The sequence below is a fragment of the Argiope bruennichi genome, chromosome 8 (genome assembly GCF_947563725.1).
Source record: "Argiope bruennichi chromosome 8, qqArgBrue1.1, whole genome shotgun sequence".
In the NCBI taxonomy this organism is placed as follows: domain Eukaryota; kingdom Metazoa; phylum Arthropoda; class Arachnida; order Araneae; family Araneidae; genus Argiope; species Argiope bruennichi.
The window spans coordinates 79,410,681-79,431,914 of NC_079158.1; the positions used below are offsets into that span (position 1 = coordinate 79,410,681).

Genomic DNA, 21,234 nt, shown 5'->3' on the forward strand with positions numbered 1-21,234 from the left:
TTTCAATTTACTTTTGTCTTCATTCTTTTTTTTTTATCAACTATTAACTTTTAAAGTACTTTTACCAAAAACAATAAAACTATAAATAACTTTTTTTTTTAATTTGCATATGAAAATGATTTATAAAACCAAAGAAAAATCATTAAAGAAAGTTGAAAAACCAAAGATTTTGCAAAAACTGTATTTCATATTAGATTAACAATTACAATTTCTTTTTCTATTCTGACTTTGATGAATCTATACTAATTCAATAAATTAGAACAAAGGAATACAGTTTCGAATATTGTAAACTAATTGCATTTAACCACATCTCTTACTATTTTGCTAGCAATTCATTGACTAATGAATCATTATAGTTAAGGCTTAAGGACATTATGATTATCTGATAAAAATACATCATTATAGCCATGATACATCTATCTTATGCTTCATATAAAAGTAAGTAAAATTGCCTAAAAAAGAATCATTATTAAATAAATGGAGAAAGAAGTTTGCATTAAGGGGGACTATTTTTAAATCCATCTGGTAAGATGGGGATGTAGCGAAGTTAGTTTAATATCCATGAAATCTAATTACATGATAACTTAAGATCAAGAGGAAACTTAATAAGCGATACTTCTTCTCTTAGAAATTAGTTTCTGTAAGATTTAAACTCCATGTTTACTTTGTACAATAATTATGTTCTCAGAAAATCTTTTCGGTATACACAGGAAGATGAAAATTAGTTCCAGATACACAAAGATAAGTTTGCAATAGATACCAACTAATTGGATTTTATATGTAAGTAAAATAAGTTATCAGACGCTTCAGTTGTTTTGCACGTTTAAAATTATTATGATAAATGATTTGTAACGGCAGGAAAATTATTTATCTTTCGTAAAGTCTTAATTTACAGGTAGTTATATTAACAGATTTAATTAAAACAAAATATGTTTATTTTTATTTTTATATTCATAATTAAATTCGACCAAATGATTGGAATTAAAAATGATAATTTCTGGATAAATTTTCCAGTTTCCATATTAAAAGAAATATGTATTTACACATTTTTTTTTATGTTGAACAATTGAAAAAAGGAATAGGAATCTAAAATGATTAACAATTATCGTGAGATTTTAAAAATTCTTCGAGATAAATTCATTTAGATTTTTTTTTCTTTCTCGATTTTATGCTTCGTATTTTCATGCTTTTTGATGTAAAAGTCAAAATAATATTATTACCTAAAGCACATATTAAGAATTGAATCAAGGAAAACAATTTGTGAGCATATAAAATTCCAGTTTCAATTCCAGACACTAATTTATTTATTTTTTCACGATAACATATATTTTTATGAAAGGACTTTTAAATGTTAATGAATAATTATCATGACTACAACGTTTGAATAACATATTTTAAATTATTCTTTTCCAAATAAACAAAAGCAATTCTTATATATTAGAATCACATTAGTTTTTGATCTGCTTCTACATTAATAACTAATAAAAACGCATCACTCAATTTTTTTTTCTATTTTATGTTTAAGGTTCTCACTTGAATCAAGCATTCCTGTTGCAATTTGATCAAAATTATTTTATTTTCAAAAGTTTTAATTGTCAACTTAATAATGGAATATTAGTTATTGAATGTTTTTTTCATATAATATTGAAAAACTTATTTTTTAGTCCTTGCCAATTAAGTCAAAGATACTTTGTTATATATTATTTTTCTATTTTTCTTCTACATTAGTTCTTCTACATTTCTGCTTCTAAAATAGTTGCTAATAAAAATGCACTGTTTTCATTTTATTTACTACTGATGAATTCGCATAAAGTATAATGCAACTATTCATTTTTATTATATGTCAATCAAATTTGCTTCCCTTTCAGCAGTATTATTTATCAAATTTAAATTAAAAATTCAACACTTTTAAAAAAGAAGTAATTAATGCATTTTTATTGATAGATATGGTATATTGAATACCTATGCTAAGATGATTAGAAATGCATTTATATCTGAAAAAAGATTTAGAATTATTAAATTTTGTAATTTTCGTACAATAGAACTCGTTCCATAAGTACAGAAATAAATAATAATTTCGTACTCAAATGACAGCAACTTATGCATTATGACAATCTAAGTTTCTGATTAAAGAGATTTCTCTAACAAAATTGGACAAAATGCAATTACGCATTCAGTTTAAACTTTAAGCATCATAAACCTTAACCACAGCATCTCAATTTTCTGAAAAACTGTTTGTCTTTAACATAGGAATTAAATATGCATAGAAAAACAAAATCTAATTATATAATATTTCGCCTTTAAATGAAACTTATTGTAGGAAATATGCACCATTCTCCTCATTTAAATATAATTTTTGGTCGTACGACACATTCACAGTTTAAGCATTAAGATTCTAGTCTAATAATAATTTGAATAGCAACCAAATGAATTAGTAGTAAAAATTGAGATGATTTAGGGAATATTCTATTTGATGACTATCAAGTGGTTCAAGTATCATGCTAAAATCATAAAGGTTTCAAAATAAAAAAACGTTTGTAAGCATCCAATTCACACACATTTAAACTTGAAATAAAATGTTTCAAACTTTTAGTCTTTGCTGTTCTGTAGTTTAAACATATTCATATTGCATATATGTACTCTATAACGCCATATATTAAAATCGATGATTTTCTATTAGTACGATACCAGCGCTGAAACGCCGCTGAAGCTACTAATATCAATATTTGCTTCAAATGTTTGGCTTCAAGTTGATTACTTATATGCAATTCTTTGGGGACAACGTAGTGCTTGTAAACTACCTCAAATATTTAAATTTGGAGATCATTGGCTTCATTCTAATTGAAAAATGCTCTATATCTAGTATAACTACTACGACATAATGTTGTTTTATATTCATCAAAATATTTTTTCTCAATTTCTAAGGACTATTTATATGCCATTATTTTGCGTCAGCGTAGTGCTTGTAGTCAAATAGCCCAAATATTTTATTTGGACGACTATTGGTGCCATGCTAATAATAAGTATTTATATTTAGTAGAAATTTAACTACATAATGTTATTATTTCCATTAAAAATACTTTTTTTCTCAATTTCAGAGGATGCACCTGTTTTAAAATACGTATTTAATCGTCAAACCGTGCAGCCTGGTGAGCGATTCTCCTTACGCTGTGTTGCAGCTGGGAATCCCATTCCAAGAGTGACTTGGTCATTAGACTCAAGACCAATACCTGAAAATCACAGGGTTCAATACGGAGATTTCGTGAGCATACATGCAGAGGTGGTCAGCTTTGTGAATGTGAGTTCAGCTCGCTCAGAGGATGGTGGAGTTTATGAATGCAGAGCTCAAAATGAAGCCGGTTCAATCAACCACAAAGAAAGAGTAGACGTTTTGGGACCTCCTTTCATCAGGTCTATGAATAACGTCACAGTTGTCGATGGTGACTCGTTATTTTACCATTGTCCAGCATCAGGATTTCCTCTGCCAACGATAACATGGAGTAAAGGTAAATGATTCCACAAACAGCTTTTTCTTATTAGATATTTTAAAAATTGCAATTAATTTATCAAAAATGTATAGATTATTTAATCTGTGATTTCTTAAATTTATTCAATTTTGCAATATTTGCTTGAAATGAAATATCTTTGTTTTGTTTCATTTACAATATTTTAGTTATTTCTGATGATAATGAAAAATGTATTAAAATGGGATGAAGACAAAACGAAATATCGAGAAATTAATTTGCCTTTAGAACAAATTTCATTTCAAATCGGTTTCTTTCTTACATCACCCGCTAATATGTTTATTTAGTATCGAGTATCACTTCTAATGCATATGAATAATTTTAAATGCATTTGGTCAGAATTCTTGTTGATTCCAGTATACAGATAAAACTTTCTTAAATTTTAATCAATTTAATTTATTATCAATTCAATTTTTAATTTAATTTAATTTTAAAACACTTAACTTTTTATTTATCAAGATTTCTGATATACTATTAAGCACAAATATTGTTAATATTTCCTCTCTTTTCTTAGATCATCTTTCAATACTATTTAGGCGACATAGCATTTTTGTAAACACTGATTATTTATTCAAAGATGACAGGATGAGAAAAAATAAATACGAGTGTAAAGAACATAACAAATAGAACAATTCAATGGATTTTTCAAAATATTTTATTTTGAAAAACAAGCTTAAGTATTTCAAACTTGATAAATTTATAAAAAATTCTATGTAATACATTAATTTCAATATGTCTGAAACTTTTGATTCAGTATATATTTTAAAGATATTTTTAATAAAATATCTAAAATAATTCAGGATATAAATATTTTTACATTTTAGTGCATGGATCTTATGTATTAAAGATGTTCATGTAAAATTTGTTCTAGATATATTAATACATGTTCTCATATTATATCATTACCCAACTTTCATGACCATCATGAAAGACCATCATGACCATCATCAATGACCACTGGTTCATTGATATATTAATTGCGTTTAATATCAATCAATTATCTCATAATATTTAAGTGGGCATGATTTCTTCAACAAAATCTTTTTTTATTTATCAAAATTTTATAAACCTTAATACCATGTTATTTTTACACCTTCTCACCTGTTTTGTTTATTGTTGGTATGACATTATGCAGTCAATAAGATTTCAAAGCAATTTTTGTAATTCCTTATCCCAGTCGGGCTATAAGGTCGACATTGTATCTTTATTTAACGGTCTTAGGATTAAGTCAAGATATGAATTATGATTTCGCTGAACTTGTGAAATTATGACTATGGCAGAAGGTCTTGATGATATTTCACCACCATCTTGGCAATATATTTGCGTTGTTTGTTGATTTAATCTTAGGGAAAACTATAATAAAGATTTACGATTTTTTTTAATCAGTTTTATTTTTAACAATCATATTTTGAAATTTTGAAACAAAAATAAGGGTAACTTTAAAAAAAATTCCAAATCCATCGTCAACATTTGAGAGGACATAATTACTTCTATAAAATATTTCAACATTTCCCTGAAAAGTTATAAAATAGTAACCACATTCAATTAGCAAATAAGAGGTCGGTACTTAGAATTTCCACTAACGAGGAGACAAATTAAAACAAATAGATTCACGAATTTTGTTATGTGCATTCTCTAGATTGAAACGTAATTTCCTTCCAAGCATAGATTTTGGAACGGATAGAAGTGTTTAAAAAATCCACGAAAAAATGCTATCGAATTAAATGCTTTTATTTGATATAAAATATTATCATGAAAGATTGAATTATTGGAACTGAAATTTTTGAAATAATGATTATTAAAGATGACACTTTTACAAATGTAGGGACATTTATAAAAATATATAACACATCGGAATCATAAAACATTATGCATAGAATCATCAGAGACTGAAGTTACTTTCAATATCTAAACAATTTCTAACTAAGTAGGGTCCTCTTTGGAATACCATACATTTTAGAGCAATGGGATATTATTAGAGTTTTTGAAGGAATTAGCAAAAAAAAAAAAAAAAACTCGGCAGTTTCAATGTTCTAAAATATCTCAACTCAATTCATCTCGCGTATAAGAGGATTATATTTTATCCTTTAATATGCATTTGATAACATTTCAGGCAATTTCAGTATTTATTTATCTTTTAGTTTATTAGTTATTAATATTTGTTTGCCATATTACAACAAAAATTATATTTACAATACCTTAAATTCCAAATAATAATCTTTTCATTGATAAATATTATTTTGATAAAATATATTTTTCTTATTTAAAATCAGTTTAAAAAATATTCTAAATATATTTTACATAAATATATTGAAACTCATTTTTTTTTTTCGTTGTCGCTCTTAATATTTCATCCTAGCTTTTTACCTCATTACTGATGATGGAAATATGAAGTTGTAAATAATTCTTCCATAGTGAAAAAGTTTCCTCTTTAAGAATGGAATTATACTCTTTTGAAAATTTGCTGACTTGGCATCTAAAATTTAGTTGATGAATATTATTTAAAGTTAGCCTACATATAATGAAGTATATTATTCTTTAATGTAACATATTTGGATGTATAAAAATACATTATCTTTCTTATCGGATTCAAATTGTCTTTTTGCTTTGTTTTAGTGCCCAGAAGTCTTTATTGATTCATTCAAATCTGCGTTGAATAAATTTTTGAGATATTGCAAAAATTTTTTAAAAACTATCCTGTGGTACACAAAAAAGAACAGCAATGAATGATTCTACATTTTTTTTTCTTATATTTTAAATAAAAGTATTTAGTTTCCTTAAAAATGATTTTGCATTAGTTAAAGTTTAAACACTTCCAGTTTTTCAAATTGAAGTTCAAATTTTCGATGATATGATAGAAAAGCCTAGCGATGCTTTGCACAATGAAAAAGATGGTGAAAGGTTTTTATAAAAATACATGTTACACACTTATCAAATCAGATGATAAAAATCATTTCTACTGTTGAAATCATCATGAGATATATACATAAAATAATTAATGAAAACCTTCTGGCCAACCAAAGGTGGCAAATAAAGAATAAAAATGTAAATTTTCATTCCTTCGCAATTTAGAAAGATGAATACTTATACATATTTAATAACAAATGATGTCATGGGACTTGACTCCATTAAAATGGTTTTCGTAGAATTGCAAAGACTATATATAATTCAAATAACACGGCTTAATGCCTGAATAATGTAACCTTTAAAATTATTTCCTTGCTGTAATTTTGAATATAAAGCTATGCATAAGAGATTTATCTGAAAATAAAAGCTATCATTATTCTAGACAAATCATTTAGTATCCAATCACACAAACATTATCCCAAACAAATCCTCCAGTCCCAAAAACCGGCTAGTTTTATAGACGGAGTGAGAGAGATTTATATTAGACATTGACGATGCAAATTGACACTACATGCAATTTGAATGCAGAGTACATATTTCTGCTAAAATTTGTTTTACATGCATTCTTTTTATGTTGAAAAATAGAGCAATTTTATGAAAATAACGAATGACATGAATTCGGAAATACAAAAGTTTCTTAAAACCCTAGAAAATCAGTGACAATAAAATCAATGCTGAGCCATCTTTTCAATAAAATGAAAATATAAAAGAACATGATTAACATGTTCATTTTGTAGCGGGCAAAAATGCTACGAACTCCACTAAAAAAATATTTTACCATTCTGAAAAGTGTTCGAAATAATTGAGAAAGTTAAATACGAAAAATTTAAACAATTATCTTTGTATTAAATTTCCACTCTAATTCTAACAAATATTAAAAAAATGAAAAATGAGACAACTTTTGATAACATACGCTAACGGAATTCAAAAATCAAATATCTATATTTTAGGTTTACAAAAGGACAAAGTAAAAACATAAAAGAAACATATTGAAAACATCAAAGATGCAATTATAATTTTAATTAAAATGCCGCAAGCAACAATGGCTTTAAAAATAGTTTTGAATTTCCTTTCAAACCGAAATACAATGAATTTCGAAATCAATTTTTGCAACATGCATTACCCAAAATTTAACTTAGCGAATAATTTTTCCTTTTAACATTGAACTAAAAAGATTTCAGATAACAAGAAATGAAACAAGATGAAAACCGGATAGCGTAATGATATAATAAATTACCACCTAAAAATAAGATACCTTTTTATACTGGAGCTAGACAGCAAAACGGAATTCAGATCAGAGTTGTTTACATTAAAAGGCATTGTTTATAAAGTTAATAGGTAATTCAAGACTGATATTTTTATTTTGCAATTCGTTTCAAAGTACAATGGCAACGATAAAAATAAACTGTATCCAAGTATTATAAATGAAATCAAATTTTATTAATTCAATTTTCTTTTTAAGACTAATGGAATTAGGTTTCTCCTACAATTTCTGATATTTATTTTCTTAAATTGTGATTATTTTTGAAACTTTTTGCTTGAATTTGTATTTTAATTAAAGAATAGATTAATGCTATCAAAAATATTAGCGAATGTTATGGCCAAAAGTTCTGATTAAAATAATAATGATGTAAATGTGACTGTCGTTCTGTAAAAACCAATGGCCTGGATTTAAAAAAACTGTTAGTAATTAATTCTTAAAAATTGATTTTTTTTTGTTTCAGTAAAAAAATAATCATGTTACATAATTTTTCAACAATGTGTGACTAGAATGCCTTTACTTCCTTGAATAAACACTCAGTATTTGAAATTCTAATTTACATTTTTCATGCAGTCAATAATATTTTATTACATGTTTTATCATTTTCAAACTATATATTACAATATTAGGTGTTGCTATGCCTATTGTGCATGTCAAAAATAAGTGGAAAAAACTAAGCAAAACAAAACTTTCATTATGTTACCCTTTGAAATACACTCATACTTTATTCATTTTCCACTACTAATAAATAAAGTGAACAAAATATTTAAATTTTCATATTTACCTTTATAGTTTAAAGCCTTCTCCTATCTGGTTATTTTAATGGGTTTCTTAACCGATTTTACATGGTGCCGCTTTTATATTCGAAAAAAATTATTTCTTTAAAGATATCAGGATAACGTATTTGCAAATTTACCCTACAGTGATTGTTAAAATGTGCATATATGAATCCTTTAAAAATATTGATTAAATGAAAATTATAATTTTGCATTTTCTTAATGAAGATGGAAGTAATTTAATTGATTATTATCAATTAATATTCAATAATTATCATCTAAAGTTTTAAAATTTATTCATAAAAAATAATTATTAATTGTACAGTAAAAATTAAAATTTATTATAATCTACTATATAAAAATTAAAGTTTTTTTCAGAAACACTTTCATTATTAAACATTATGGTGGATCCTTTTCAATTAAATCTAAAAAGAGTTTATGTGAAGCTAGACAGAGTAAATGGTATCTTACTGTAACGAAACATCAAACTTTTTTTATTCATACCCAATATTAATATTGATTTAACTACTTTCAACTTCAAATTTAATTAGTTCATCCCAGAACATGGGTAATTTCTGACATATCTCTTAATATATCTCTTTATTATCCTGATCGCTGTTTCTGAGTGAACGAGTGTGATTTGGACAATTGCAGTTACAGTTTGCCCTAATTAAATTATTTCCTTTCTTCAAATATAGAATGGGCAGAAATACCGAGGAATAGAAGATAAATCGAAAATAAAAGATACATGTCATGTACACGGTGAATTATGAAGTTTCTGCAAGAGCAAAAGCAAGATATCATTATTAACTGAGAAAAAAAATTTAATGATATATTCTAATTTCTAAGATATTAACTTTTAAACTTTTTCAGAATGTCTTGTATATTTATCTTTTTTGCTTTTTTTATCTATATTTTAGAAACTTCTTTACGCTTAAACATTACGGTTAAACATTAAACCTTATCAGGCTGACTCCTAATAATAATAAAAATAATATAAGCGAACAAAGCTTCTTTAGGCATTAAATTTTTATTTTACTATGTTTGTTTACTTCTTATTTTTGTTTACAAAAAGTTCTTTTGTTTGCATTATTTTTAATTGCTAGGATTTTTCTGATAATTTTTTGTAACATTCATTTAGTTATAAACATTAAACTGAAAAGATATTTTGCAAGATAAAAGATTCGCGGCATTAACATGGAGAATTATAAAGCTTCTATAAGAGCGAAAGCATTATATCATTATTGTCTAAGATGAGTGTTAAATCATACAATGGTCACTAATACAGAAATTTAAGTTTTTCAGCGTGCATTTTATTTTTTTTTTCCTTTTTGATCATATTTTAGAAACTTCTTTAGGCTTAGGAGATGTAGTTAAGCATTAAACTTTATTCGGTCGACTCCTATTCGATGATTTAACAATAAAAATAATAATGTAAGTAAATAAAAGTTTCTTTATGTATTAAAATTTTATTTCTTATGTTTGCTTACTGATTATGTTTGTTTACAAGAAGTCTTATATTTGTTTACATCCTTTTTAATTTTTGAGATTCTTTTGATAGTCTTTTATATCATTAATTTAGTTGTAAACATTAAACTGCAAAGGTTCCTTTAACTTATTCCTATAAATTTACGAAATTAAAAGGACACATTAAATTAGTATGCTTTTATATTTTGTAAGCCTTGAAATATGTATACTCCAACTACCCCAAATAAGATTTATTTTTCAAAAGATAAAACGTAATATTCTTGTAACATGATTGTGGAAGGTTTTACCTTATTTAATTGAGATTGAGCGATATAAGCTTTCATCCGTTTCTCAAAAGTAAATACCATTTTAAATTCCTCTGACACAAGTGCCAAGTGTTTTCTTCTGTTGTGAAAGAAAGAAGGAGAAACGATCAGTTTCTCTCTTTTGAAAGCAAAGTGGAAACACATGTTACGATTCGAAAGCACGTATCGGTGCAGCCTTTCAAATGCGAAAGGAACAACTTCGACAAATTCAAGGATTTAACCAAGTTTTCTTTGTTAATTCATGGAGGAAATTCGCTGCGGAGATTGTTAAAATATTCCGAAAAAATTCTGACATGGAAGTAATTGCATCGCCTCACTGGTTTAATTGAGTTTCGAAGTTTAAATCGATCATGCATTAAAGTGACTCGTTCGAGCGATTTAAAAATTATGTAAAAGTGTGTAATTTATTTCGACATTATGCTGATAAATATCCAACATTTTTTTTTTTTTTTTGTGCTCTGCCAGAAAATGAACTTTTGAGTTTCGGAGCAGAATTTAAATAATGAAAGGATCGATAAAATTTATTTCTTTTGAAAAAGTTTGATATTAAAAATTACTGGTGAAACCAGGCACATGCTTCTTGAATAAATGCTGACTAGCTGTAGAAGAATATAATTTTACAGCAGAAAAATAAGAATTTTCTCGAAGAATAAAATACTTTGAGGAAAACAGTGTTTTTCTTTAATTTCGAAACTCTGTAACAAATTCACAATGTGCATGTTTGGAGATTATTTTTTTAATTCAGTAAACGTATTGCTGTTACTATTGTTTTACATAAATTTTGCAAAAACTTTTTTGAAGTTGAGAAATCCAATTTTTAATTAACAGCTAATATGTGAAAAATATAGCCTTTTTGTTTCATTTGCAAAGTGAGTAAAGAAAATATCATTTGTGCTCGAAGTTTAGTGCTATGAAATATACACATACATTTATTTTATTTTAAAAGAATTATAGCTAAATTCGGACTTTATTTCTGTTCGTCAAATCGAAGTTAATTGCATTTTCACATGAAACCCTTTTTAACCACTTTATTGTTTTATTTTCTTTACTATCTAATAAGATGACGCCTTCTATTTGGGGAATATTTTTTTATTCAGATTCAAATGGAAATCCATTGAATAGGTGACTTATCTATGTATTCGAATTAATTTTAATATTGAATTATAATAGCTATAAATGGTTTATTTTTTGCTTACAACTATCAATTTCGATAAATCGATGCACGTATGGCATACGAGCGAAACAGTTAAGCGGTTAATGATAAGGATTCTAAAGATTTAGATTTCATGCATTATATTCATTTCGTATTGACCGTAACATGACCAAGACTAGCCAATGATAAGGAATATAAAGAGGGGTAAATGAAATAAGATAAAATGATTATAAATCCATAGATTGTGAATTAAATGCTTTAAGAATTTCTGAAGAATTTTGCATAAATTTATGAAATTAATACTCTAATGTCAAAAAAAAAATTATATTTTAAAATTTCAGAAATACGGATTCCATAATTTCCTTTATTCATGTTAAGTTAATGAATAAATAAAATGGTAATAACATGAATAAATAAAATAATCCTAATATGTGAAGGTACAACACTTATCATAACATATTATTTGAAATAATATGTACTATCAATAGCGGAAATAATTAATTTTTCGGAATCGGTAACAAAAAATACTTTCTTTTAAGAAACCAATTTCCTTTTTTTTTTTTTTTTTTGATCAAATCACTCATAATCAGTAAGCAATGTATCTACAGGCAAATTTATTGATATGTCTATATAGTGAATATAGAATTATTTTCATTAATATTTTAATATTATTTAACATAACACAAAAAAATGGTTAAAATGTTCATATAATTTTTCACATAGTAATTGCCAAAAATTACATTTTAAATTATGTAATTATTTTCTCAGGGATTTAAGTATCTTATTTCTTTTATAAATATCTACTATTATGTATCAAAGTTGAATAATTATTAAGACATAAATCAGAAATGTTCTTTTTTTTCTTTTCTTTTGTTCGAGACCATACAGATATCAATGACAATGAATATGCCGATTTTCTTGCCTAAGAAGCAACAAAGTTAGTTGATATGATTCCAATGAGCACCTCGAGATCGTATAATAAGAATGTCTTTAAGGGTAAAGTTATACATCAAATAATGAATAATGTGCAAATCAATAAAGAATTAATTCCTTTCATTCAGGAATGCTTAAAAGCTAACCACTTTGTACATAATTTTAGGCTTACCCACCAAGCTTTACCATTGTATGATTTTAATCACTGAATCGTTTGTATATGAGTAATTATTTCTTATTTGTTTGCATTTGTGTATAATCTTGTCCTCCATTCCCCTTTTCATTTACATTTTTGCTATTTGAAACTTTCCTCCACATCGATTGAGTATTGACATTCGTAGATAAAACGCAATGATTTGTGTTATATCTACCAATATGTGTTCCAATATTTTGTACACATACATATTTGTTGGTACACATGGAAGTTTCATCTAAAGCCTCAAAGTATATGTTATATTTTATAGTGAATAATATAACTAAAATGCACATCAGCAAGGGTGAGGAAGAGTTCTTTGCCAAAGAGTGGATCAGGTTCATTTGGCAGAGAAATTTTTAAGATATCTGAAAAAAATGATTATAAATGAAAACGTGAAGAAATAAAATAAGAAAATATTTTGCATATATGTTTTTATTAAGGCTATATATAAACCCCAGGCACATTTTCGTAACCCAATATGACAGGAAGATAATTTTTCTTCTGTATCCTGCTTCAATGCATAATTTTTCCTGTCCCAAAAATGCCATGTATAAAATTAACTTCATTCCGTCCCTTAACGCGAATTATTTGAGGAAGAAAAGTTACAGGATTCAAAATCTTCTGCCTCCCCAAAGCATATTACCGAGCCTAGAGATTTACCTCCGCTACTTCCTCTTTTATTTGTGCTAAGCATATTATCCCAGCTCGAGTAAGTAGCTATCTATCAACACAGCAACGCAACTCAGTGGAAGCTCATTGGAATATCCGAGGCGAAGAGAAGTTGAAGAGGGGGTGGAGTACAATTTTAGGCCATACCCCTAAGTGACACTTCATTCATCATGTTAATGGGCTCGTCTTATATTTAATTGTTTCGTCGATGACAGTTTAGGAGATTGTGGAGCGTGACGTCACCGCATGCCTCGTTTCTCATTGGTCGCGGTGCCAAAACACGGGGTCTCAGGAGAGGCTTTCTTGTATTTAAATGTCCTCTGCTCTCTAAACTCAAGATGCGTTAATTAGATCCAGAGTTACTGACATGGGGGCTTATTGAGTTGGCGAGCGGAATTCCGGGGGGCTGGGACACATAACTCCTCAGCAAGAGACATTGATACTGTTATGGATTGCCCATGACAGGTAGTAGTTTAGGTCCCGATGCATAGCAATGAATTATTAAAGGATGCTTCCATAATAATTAGTTATTTAAGGAGTCTATGTAGTCATCTCGAAATTTATTTAATTGAGCAGTATTTCTTTCTTGAAGAATTCCAATTTGGACACAATTAATATCTAAAAGCCATTTTCAATAATATCATAAATATAAGATCTATTTCATTCAGATCTTTAGAAAAAATGACTAACCGATTTCAATGATCGATAAAAAAAATGTGTGATTTTTGCAAAGTTCGTTGATTCAATGCCTTCAGGCTCTCAAAATATAAACATCTGCTATTCATTTTACAGCATTTTCTCGTTAGTTTTCTAAATGAAAGAAAAATTACAATATAAGTTTTAATTTAAATGCAAATTCAACTTACAAAAACGTCTGCCTCTTACACAATGGATTTTATATAATAATAAAAAGAAATATGTATAGTATAACCAGATACTTAAAATGTCATTTCTGAGAGACTGAATAAAAATATTTTATTTTATTTTATTTATTATAAGTATTTAATACTTTATTGAGGTTGTCATGAACATTAAACTTTGTGCGAATGATGCATAAATAAGCATTATAGATAGGAAACACACCCAATATTCTCAGCACAACAGCTTTTAACTAAGGCGATAATTGACAATGAAATGATTTAGATTGGAAAAAAATGGGAATAAAGGCAAATTATTATAATTTATAAATGAAGGAATTAAATACCCTATTGAGATCTTAGCCAAAATGTTTAATTTATGAAATTTGTAGATAAAAGTTTTGAAGAAAAATTGCCAGACACGTTTCTGAAAATGTTAACTATATATGAATATTTGCTTAAATAATGCATATGCATTTAATGAGGTTCCTTTAATAGATTACAACAGAAGATTAATCAATAAAATTTGCTGTATGGTTAAATACAATCTCCACACATGCAACTATACCCTGCTCTTATTTTATCTGGTATGAAATTGTATCACACGTCGACTGATTAAATTAAGCCTTTATTTTTAAAAAAAGTATTTACTTCCATAATAGTGAAATTGATAAGTTGTTCTGGGAAATTATGAAACTACATAAAATAGATAATAACAGGATCTTATCACAGCTGTAATAATTTAACAACAACATAATTTTTAATTCTATGTTCTTCTGTTTCACTCAATGTAATGTAAAATATTATAGTTAAAACACTCATTTCATTTTGTAAAATTCATTTATTGTTGATATAATTTTTATTTATGATCTTATTATCAGTTATTTTTACAAGAATATTTTCTCTTTAATTTACCTTACTCATGTCATTAAGTTTTTATAAATTGATAGATAATTTACTCAGTTTCTTATGCGTTTTTCATTAAAATATCTAATATTTCTTTTATCATGCTCCAAAACAATATTTAGATATAATATAAAGATATAAATATATAGATGTACAGATACTGTTCATCTATATTACAAATATTACACATCTATATCTACAGATATTACAGGAAATAATATATAATATCAGCCTTGATTACAAATGGAATATTTCATTAAAAATAAATACTTCAACAATTTTTCTGAAGATTCTGAATGTGGATTATTTTTTATTAATTCATGAAAAATAATCACTTTTACATATCCATGAGATCGTAAAACTTCCTTCAAATTTCATTAGGCAAGATCATATTTTATTTTGTTTGTCTATTCTAAATGTTTTTCACGATTTATTGAGGAAAGAAATATTGGTAATAAAGGAAGTACATTTATAAAAATGAAAAGATACAAAATTATCTGATCCTATTTTTATATAGAAACATTATCGAATGACCTATGTTGATAGAAATTGGATATCTATAAACTTTTTATAATGCTTTCCATCAACTAACTTAGCCCCATTGCTGAACTTTTAAAAGGCTGGGTGACAAAGTTCGAATGCGTCCAACAAAAGCTTCCATCCACACAAAATTCGAAGAATCTTCCCCGAGGGACTTTTCTAAACGTGTTTCATATTTCGCTAGGTAACAACTTATAAAAAAAAAGTCACTGAAAAGCAAAAAATGAACAAGAGTCTAAAGGAAAGTCCTAAAAACTCCAATATCGACGGTGCCTTATAGCCAAAGGCAGAGTCTTTTAAAAATTTAATACCCATAAGCCTCGCTGCAGATTCCTATTTCTTCTTGACTGTACGTGTGCTTATGAGTACATGTACATTTTTCAAAAGATATAGATATATTTTTGTTGTTCCGCGCTTTCAATTTATTTTGAAAATAGCTGAATGTAAATAGTTGATGAAGAATAAAATAAATATACAAATCACGGAATGATTATTGCAATGGTGGAGATGAATGCTCATGCGCTCTTTTATTACCTAGAATATTCTATCTTTATATCTTGGGGTAGAAATGCTTTTCTTAAAGGCGGTATTTGATTGGAAATGATGGATGAAAGGTTTGTTATTTGGTCGCAGAAAAACGTTAAAAATGGACGATGAGGAATCTTCAGTTCTCAAATTGCATATTTTTTCCCTTATATTAAAGAGAAATTTTAAATATTTGATAATGTAAAATCGTTGAGATTTTCTTTTACTACCATGAAGGAAATATGGAAATTCCAAAAAGTAATTGACTAAGCAGAAACTTTAGTAGCTAGAAAATAGTTAAATAAAAGTGATGGTTTGGAAATTTGAAATGCGACTTCTTTCGTTTTCCGCACTATAATTTAAATAACTGCTCGCTTTATAGTCTAAATATTTTTATCATTGAAAAGCAAATGCTTAGAGGTTATTTTACAAAAAACCTTTTTGAATTAAAATGCCTTAATATAAAAAAGAGAAGAAGCTGAATTTTTGTATAATAGCGTATTTATTTACCATAACATTTAAACCTTCTAGTTAAATTTGTATTATATGTATTCATCAACAAATTCTGCAATTATAAATTTTTCATTGAAGAATTTTAAATGTAGCATGGATTGAATCATGCTAATATTTTATATATACATATTCACTGATATTTATTCGAATAATTAGCTTTCAAACCTCTACAAAAACATTATTATTAGCATATTATACCTGACAATAACGCTACCATATGACATTTACAGTTTTGTACCACATCTTGTAAATATCATACCATACATTTATTTAAAAAGAGAAATATTTTGGCTTATTTTATAAAAAGTATACCATTGTATGCAATCTTGATTCATATTTTCAGATATTGAACGCATAATGAAATTGGAATTATTAACATGAACAAGGTGCAACTACGATTTCAGTTCAGATGCAGTAGAAATGTTCAAAATCCTAAATAAAAATAAATCCTAAATTTAGTATGAATATACTTGATTAAAATACCCACATGATCTCAAAAAGTTATGTTTAAATTGAAATTTCAAATAAGCTGTAATTTTAAATTATCATTTTATTTCCTATTTTTCAAAATGCCTTATTTCTTATGTAGCATGTTTAAATAAATATTGAGCTAAAGAAATAAATTCAACAGTGACAATACCGTTTCTGTTCAAAGAACTAATGTACATGTATATAGGCCTATTGTGAAAAAAAAAAAAAAAATGTCGCATATCCATTTCATAATCACTTGAGACACGTGAAATATGAAATTCAATTTTTATGTTCGAATTCATTTAATATTTTTCAAACTATAAAAAAGCGATGCTTCCTCATCATAATGTAGCATGAAAAGTTATTAAATGGCTGTGCAATGGCAATTGAGTTTGTCTCGTAACTGATGCACTCACAATGATTCCGTTAAAACCACTATAACGAAGGAAAAAAGTAAAGAAATGAGATTAATATAAAAAAAGACTAGAAATAATTGATACATTTTTCCAATGATATATACATTTTTCTTACCAACGAAAAATAAACTTAAATAAATTATACGTTTGCTTTACTAACCAAAGATGAACAAAAAAAATGTGTGTTCGTTTCACTGACGAAAGTTAAACTAAAGTAAATCTTCCACATTTTTGACCTTCTCGTTATTGTATTGTAGTTGTTAAATTATTTGAACTCAAAATTTTGACGAACCCCCACGTTTCAGATATTCTTGAACCTGAAAAATGCATTATTGGCATTATTGCCTGTTAGACTACGTATCTACTAGACCACTGAAATTTTTCATTTGGAAATGGCGATCAAACTTGCAGACTTCTAACAGATTTTGAATGAAATCCAATCACCGAAAATCTGCTCTGGCTAGATATTCGAAAACATATATATGTGAAATCGATAAGTACAAAACGCAAAGAACAAGGTGAGAAAATTTAGTACATAGTTTAGCATCTAAAATGTAGATATTTGAAACAAATTGTTTGATTGTTGACCATCTGTAAGTTTGCGGTTTCGCTTGCATGTAAATGCAATAAATCATTAATGCAACAATTTTTATCAATTAAATTCGGTATATTGTCTTGTGACTGCAATTTTAGTGAGGTATGAAATTTTGATATTAATCAGTCAGAAAAATGGAATCCAAGATATATAGCCTAGCAATAAATTGAATAAAAATTCTGGATTCCCCCAGTAGATCTATATTTCGTAATTATCGTTCACCATTGCCATGCACGGAATTCATAGCCTTAACCAAAGTTAAAAATTTTATGAGGTGAAAGGGAGATTTGTAGAGCATACGAGAAGTTCCTTGGAGAACACTCTTACTGATTTCTCAAATATTCATCCAAGCAACTGATTTCTTTAATGAGAATGAGAATCGCGATATTCATCGAATGACAATAGCTTTCTGTGTAGTATTCCAGAACATTGAATTCTCATTGAATAAAAAAAAGCAATTGATGAGAATCAAAAAAAGTTTAATATAAGAAGAAATTGATGTATAAGGTGGTATACAAAAAAGAAGCAATAAGATGTGTAATTTGTATGTAATAATATGTAATCTGTATCAATGCTATGAAGGATTTGGATTTATTTTTAATTTTTCTGGCTCAAGAGCCATGGTTTTGACTATGTTGCGCCAGGAAGGAGCTCAGCAATAAAGAATTATTAAACGATTTGGAAACTTCAAGTTCAAGCGAAACATCAAGTTGCCCCTTTTTTTATTTGGACATGTTACGGAATTTTTATGTAATGTCTCACTGCTATAATTGCAGTTCTACCTACGATTATTTTTCTATGATATGTCACTGGAAAGCTAAGTTTTTTTTTAATTTTAAGATGATGTAAAAATATTTTTAAATGATATATGACAAAGTTATGGCACAAAAATGTAAGATATATCTGCATCCATTTGACTACCTTAGAAGGCCGTAGAATTTTTTTATAGCATTGTTCATTCTTTAGGTACTACTGTAGGATTATACGCGGTCAAAATAAACAAATAACTAAACATCAAAAGTCATAAAAATTATATATAATTTGAATTTGCCTTTGTAGCATTTAAAATTTGAAGATTAGTAAAAAATTAGAAATCTCAAAATCAACGCCATTCTCATTGTATTAGATTCCAAATATAAATTTACCACAATTTGGGAAAATTCAGAAATAAAAATATTTCTCGTACTATCATGAAATTATTTTGCCGTGCAAAACGGAATGTATCTGAATAAATATTTTTTGCTATACTACGTAAGAGACACCATATTAAAATTCATTTTATTTCATACTTTCCAATTCAAAAGTCACGAATGAAATGCAAAAAGTTTAATTTCTTATTTTTTTTTTAAAAAAAAAGACTGAGAGAGACTTTAAATGCAATAATAAATCATATTGAGCGTTTCTCGTATTTCATTTAATAGTCTTCTTTTTTATTCTGATTTTTGCTTATTGTATAAAGCTATTTATCTTAATTATATTAAAATTCCTCAAATGACTTCAGACTTAATTCACTGAATATTAAACAGAGAAAAACAAACCATATGACTCTCACTCAAATTATTTCCTCATTCATCAAATTAAACGCAAGCCTAACTCGAGTCGATTATTACACTGATTGAATGGCGTAATTTCTTGTCAAGCACATCAGTGAGAAAGAAAGGAAAAGTGTCCGACCTCACACAAAGCCATTTCTCTTAATTTTACTGCTGTAGTGTACTCTCCCTAAGATACAATCTTCCCCATCCACCACAGCAGGAATTCATTTAATACCATTAATGGTCTCTTCCTCCTAAGAGAAAAATCAGTGGGGATTACGAGAAATACTTTATCGACAAACCAATGCATCCTCCCTTTCTTCCTGGAGGATATCTACTTTTATGTTCTTTCCTACACCAATCCTTTCACGCCTTTCGCTTCTAAATAGATAGACCTTGGCAACATTCCCGTTGTTGCCAGAGGACCTCAGCTGGCTACCTCACGATAACCTCATTCACCTCATTGAGATCAACTGGCCGAGAATTGGAGCTGATAGGACCTCTTGGACGTCCCTTTCAGTTCCTGCCTCCCCCCAGTTTCCATGAATCCATTGACAATCGGAAAAGGAGGAAAGGGGAGGTGCATTCATTCCGGATATCTACACGCTCAACTGGGCGGCTGATGGAATGCCACATTGTGGATAGTTTTCGCCGCTTTTTGGAGGATTCTTCTCTCACTTTCTTTCTCTGGGTATAAAAAAAAAGTGTTTTATTTTACTCAAGGTTATGTAGGACGTATCTGGAACCTAATGCGTGACTATCAATTTCGGATTTTCTTTTGCTTGTTTTAGTTACTTTCTTTGTTGTTGGAAGAGAGAAGATATACTTTTTTTTTCTTGTGCGCAGCAAACAAAAAGGATGAAATGTCGAGGAGAAAAGAGCAAGGGTAGTAAATTGACACAAAGTTCGATAGTGGAAAAACTTTTGTTGGATTAAAGAGTATATGTTAGATAAGATTATGTAAAACGATATGTAATAAAATTCCGATTGTAACAAAGGCAGATGTAGACAAATCGTTTATAATGACTGATGTTAAATAATGACGAATCATGATGGATTAAGTCTAAAGTTTATCATTCATGTTCAAAAAGACATTGTTTTAAAATAATTTTTTTATCCCCTACATCATATATGAAGTTGTATGTAGCACTTTAACAGCAAGGAATCGAGCTTTAAAGCCTCTTTTAAACCTAACCCTACACTGCATCGTGTAGTCACTAGGCTGCACTTTTATAAGCTCCACATGATTGTTCGATAAGGTAGTAATGAGAGTTTGGAAATTCTTCTTTAATTTCTTTTTGAGAAAAATTTGTATTAAAGAGCGATAGATAGCAGATAGAGCGTAATAGCAGTACTAGAATTAAAGCGGGAAGATTGAAAAAATATCAAAATGGCTGTGATATGAATAATTCTACCTTTAAAAATACTATCAAAATTTCTTTTTTGCTTTGTAAATAATATATTGGTAAAAAGGGACTCTTATTTTTATTGCAGAATTGCTATGATGTGATTTGTGTAACTAGAACATTATTTAATTTGTAATGTAACCATTTGACACATTAAATTTTTTTTTAACCTTTCAGAAAAAAAATTAAATAATTTTCCTAATTTGTATGCAGTTATTGAGAACGCTTACATTTTTTTTTTCTAAAAATAAAAAGCCA

At 27.6% G+C, this 21,234-nt stretch overlaps 1 protein-coding gene across 1 annotated transcript in view; it reads left to right on the forward strand.

The window, feature by feature from the left end:
• The window catches only part of LOC129981975 (cell adhesion molecule Dscam2-like), a 560,888-nt gene that overhangs the window by 316,341 nt on the left and 223,313 nt on the right, over positions 1-21,234 (forward strand). The window contains exon 7 of the mRNA XM_056093054.1: positions 3,099-3,506. Within this exon, the coding sequence (XP_055949029.1) occupies positions 3,099-3,506 (408 nt within the window). The remainder of the gene's footprint in view (positions 1-3,098; positions 3,507-21,234) is intronic.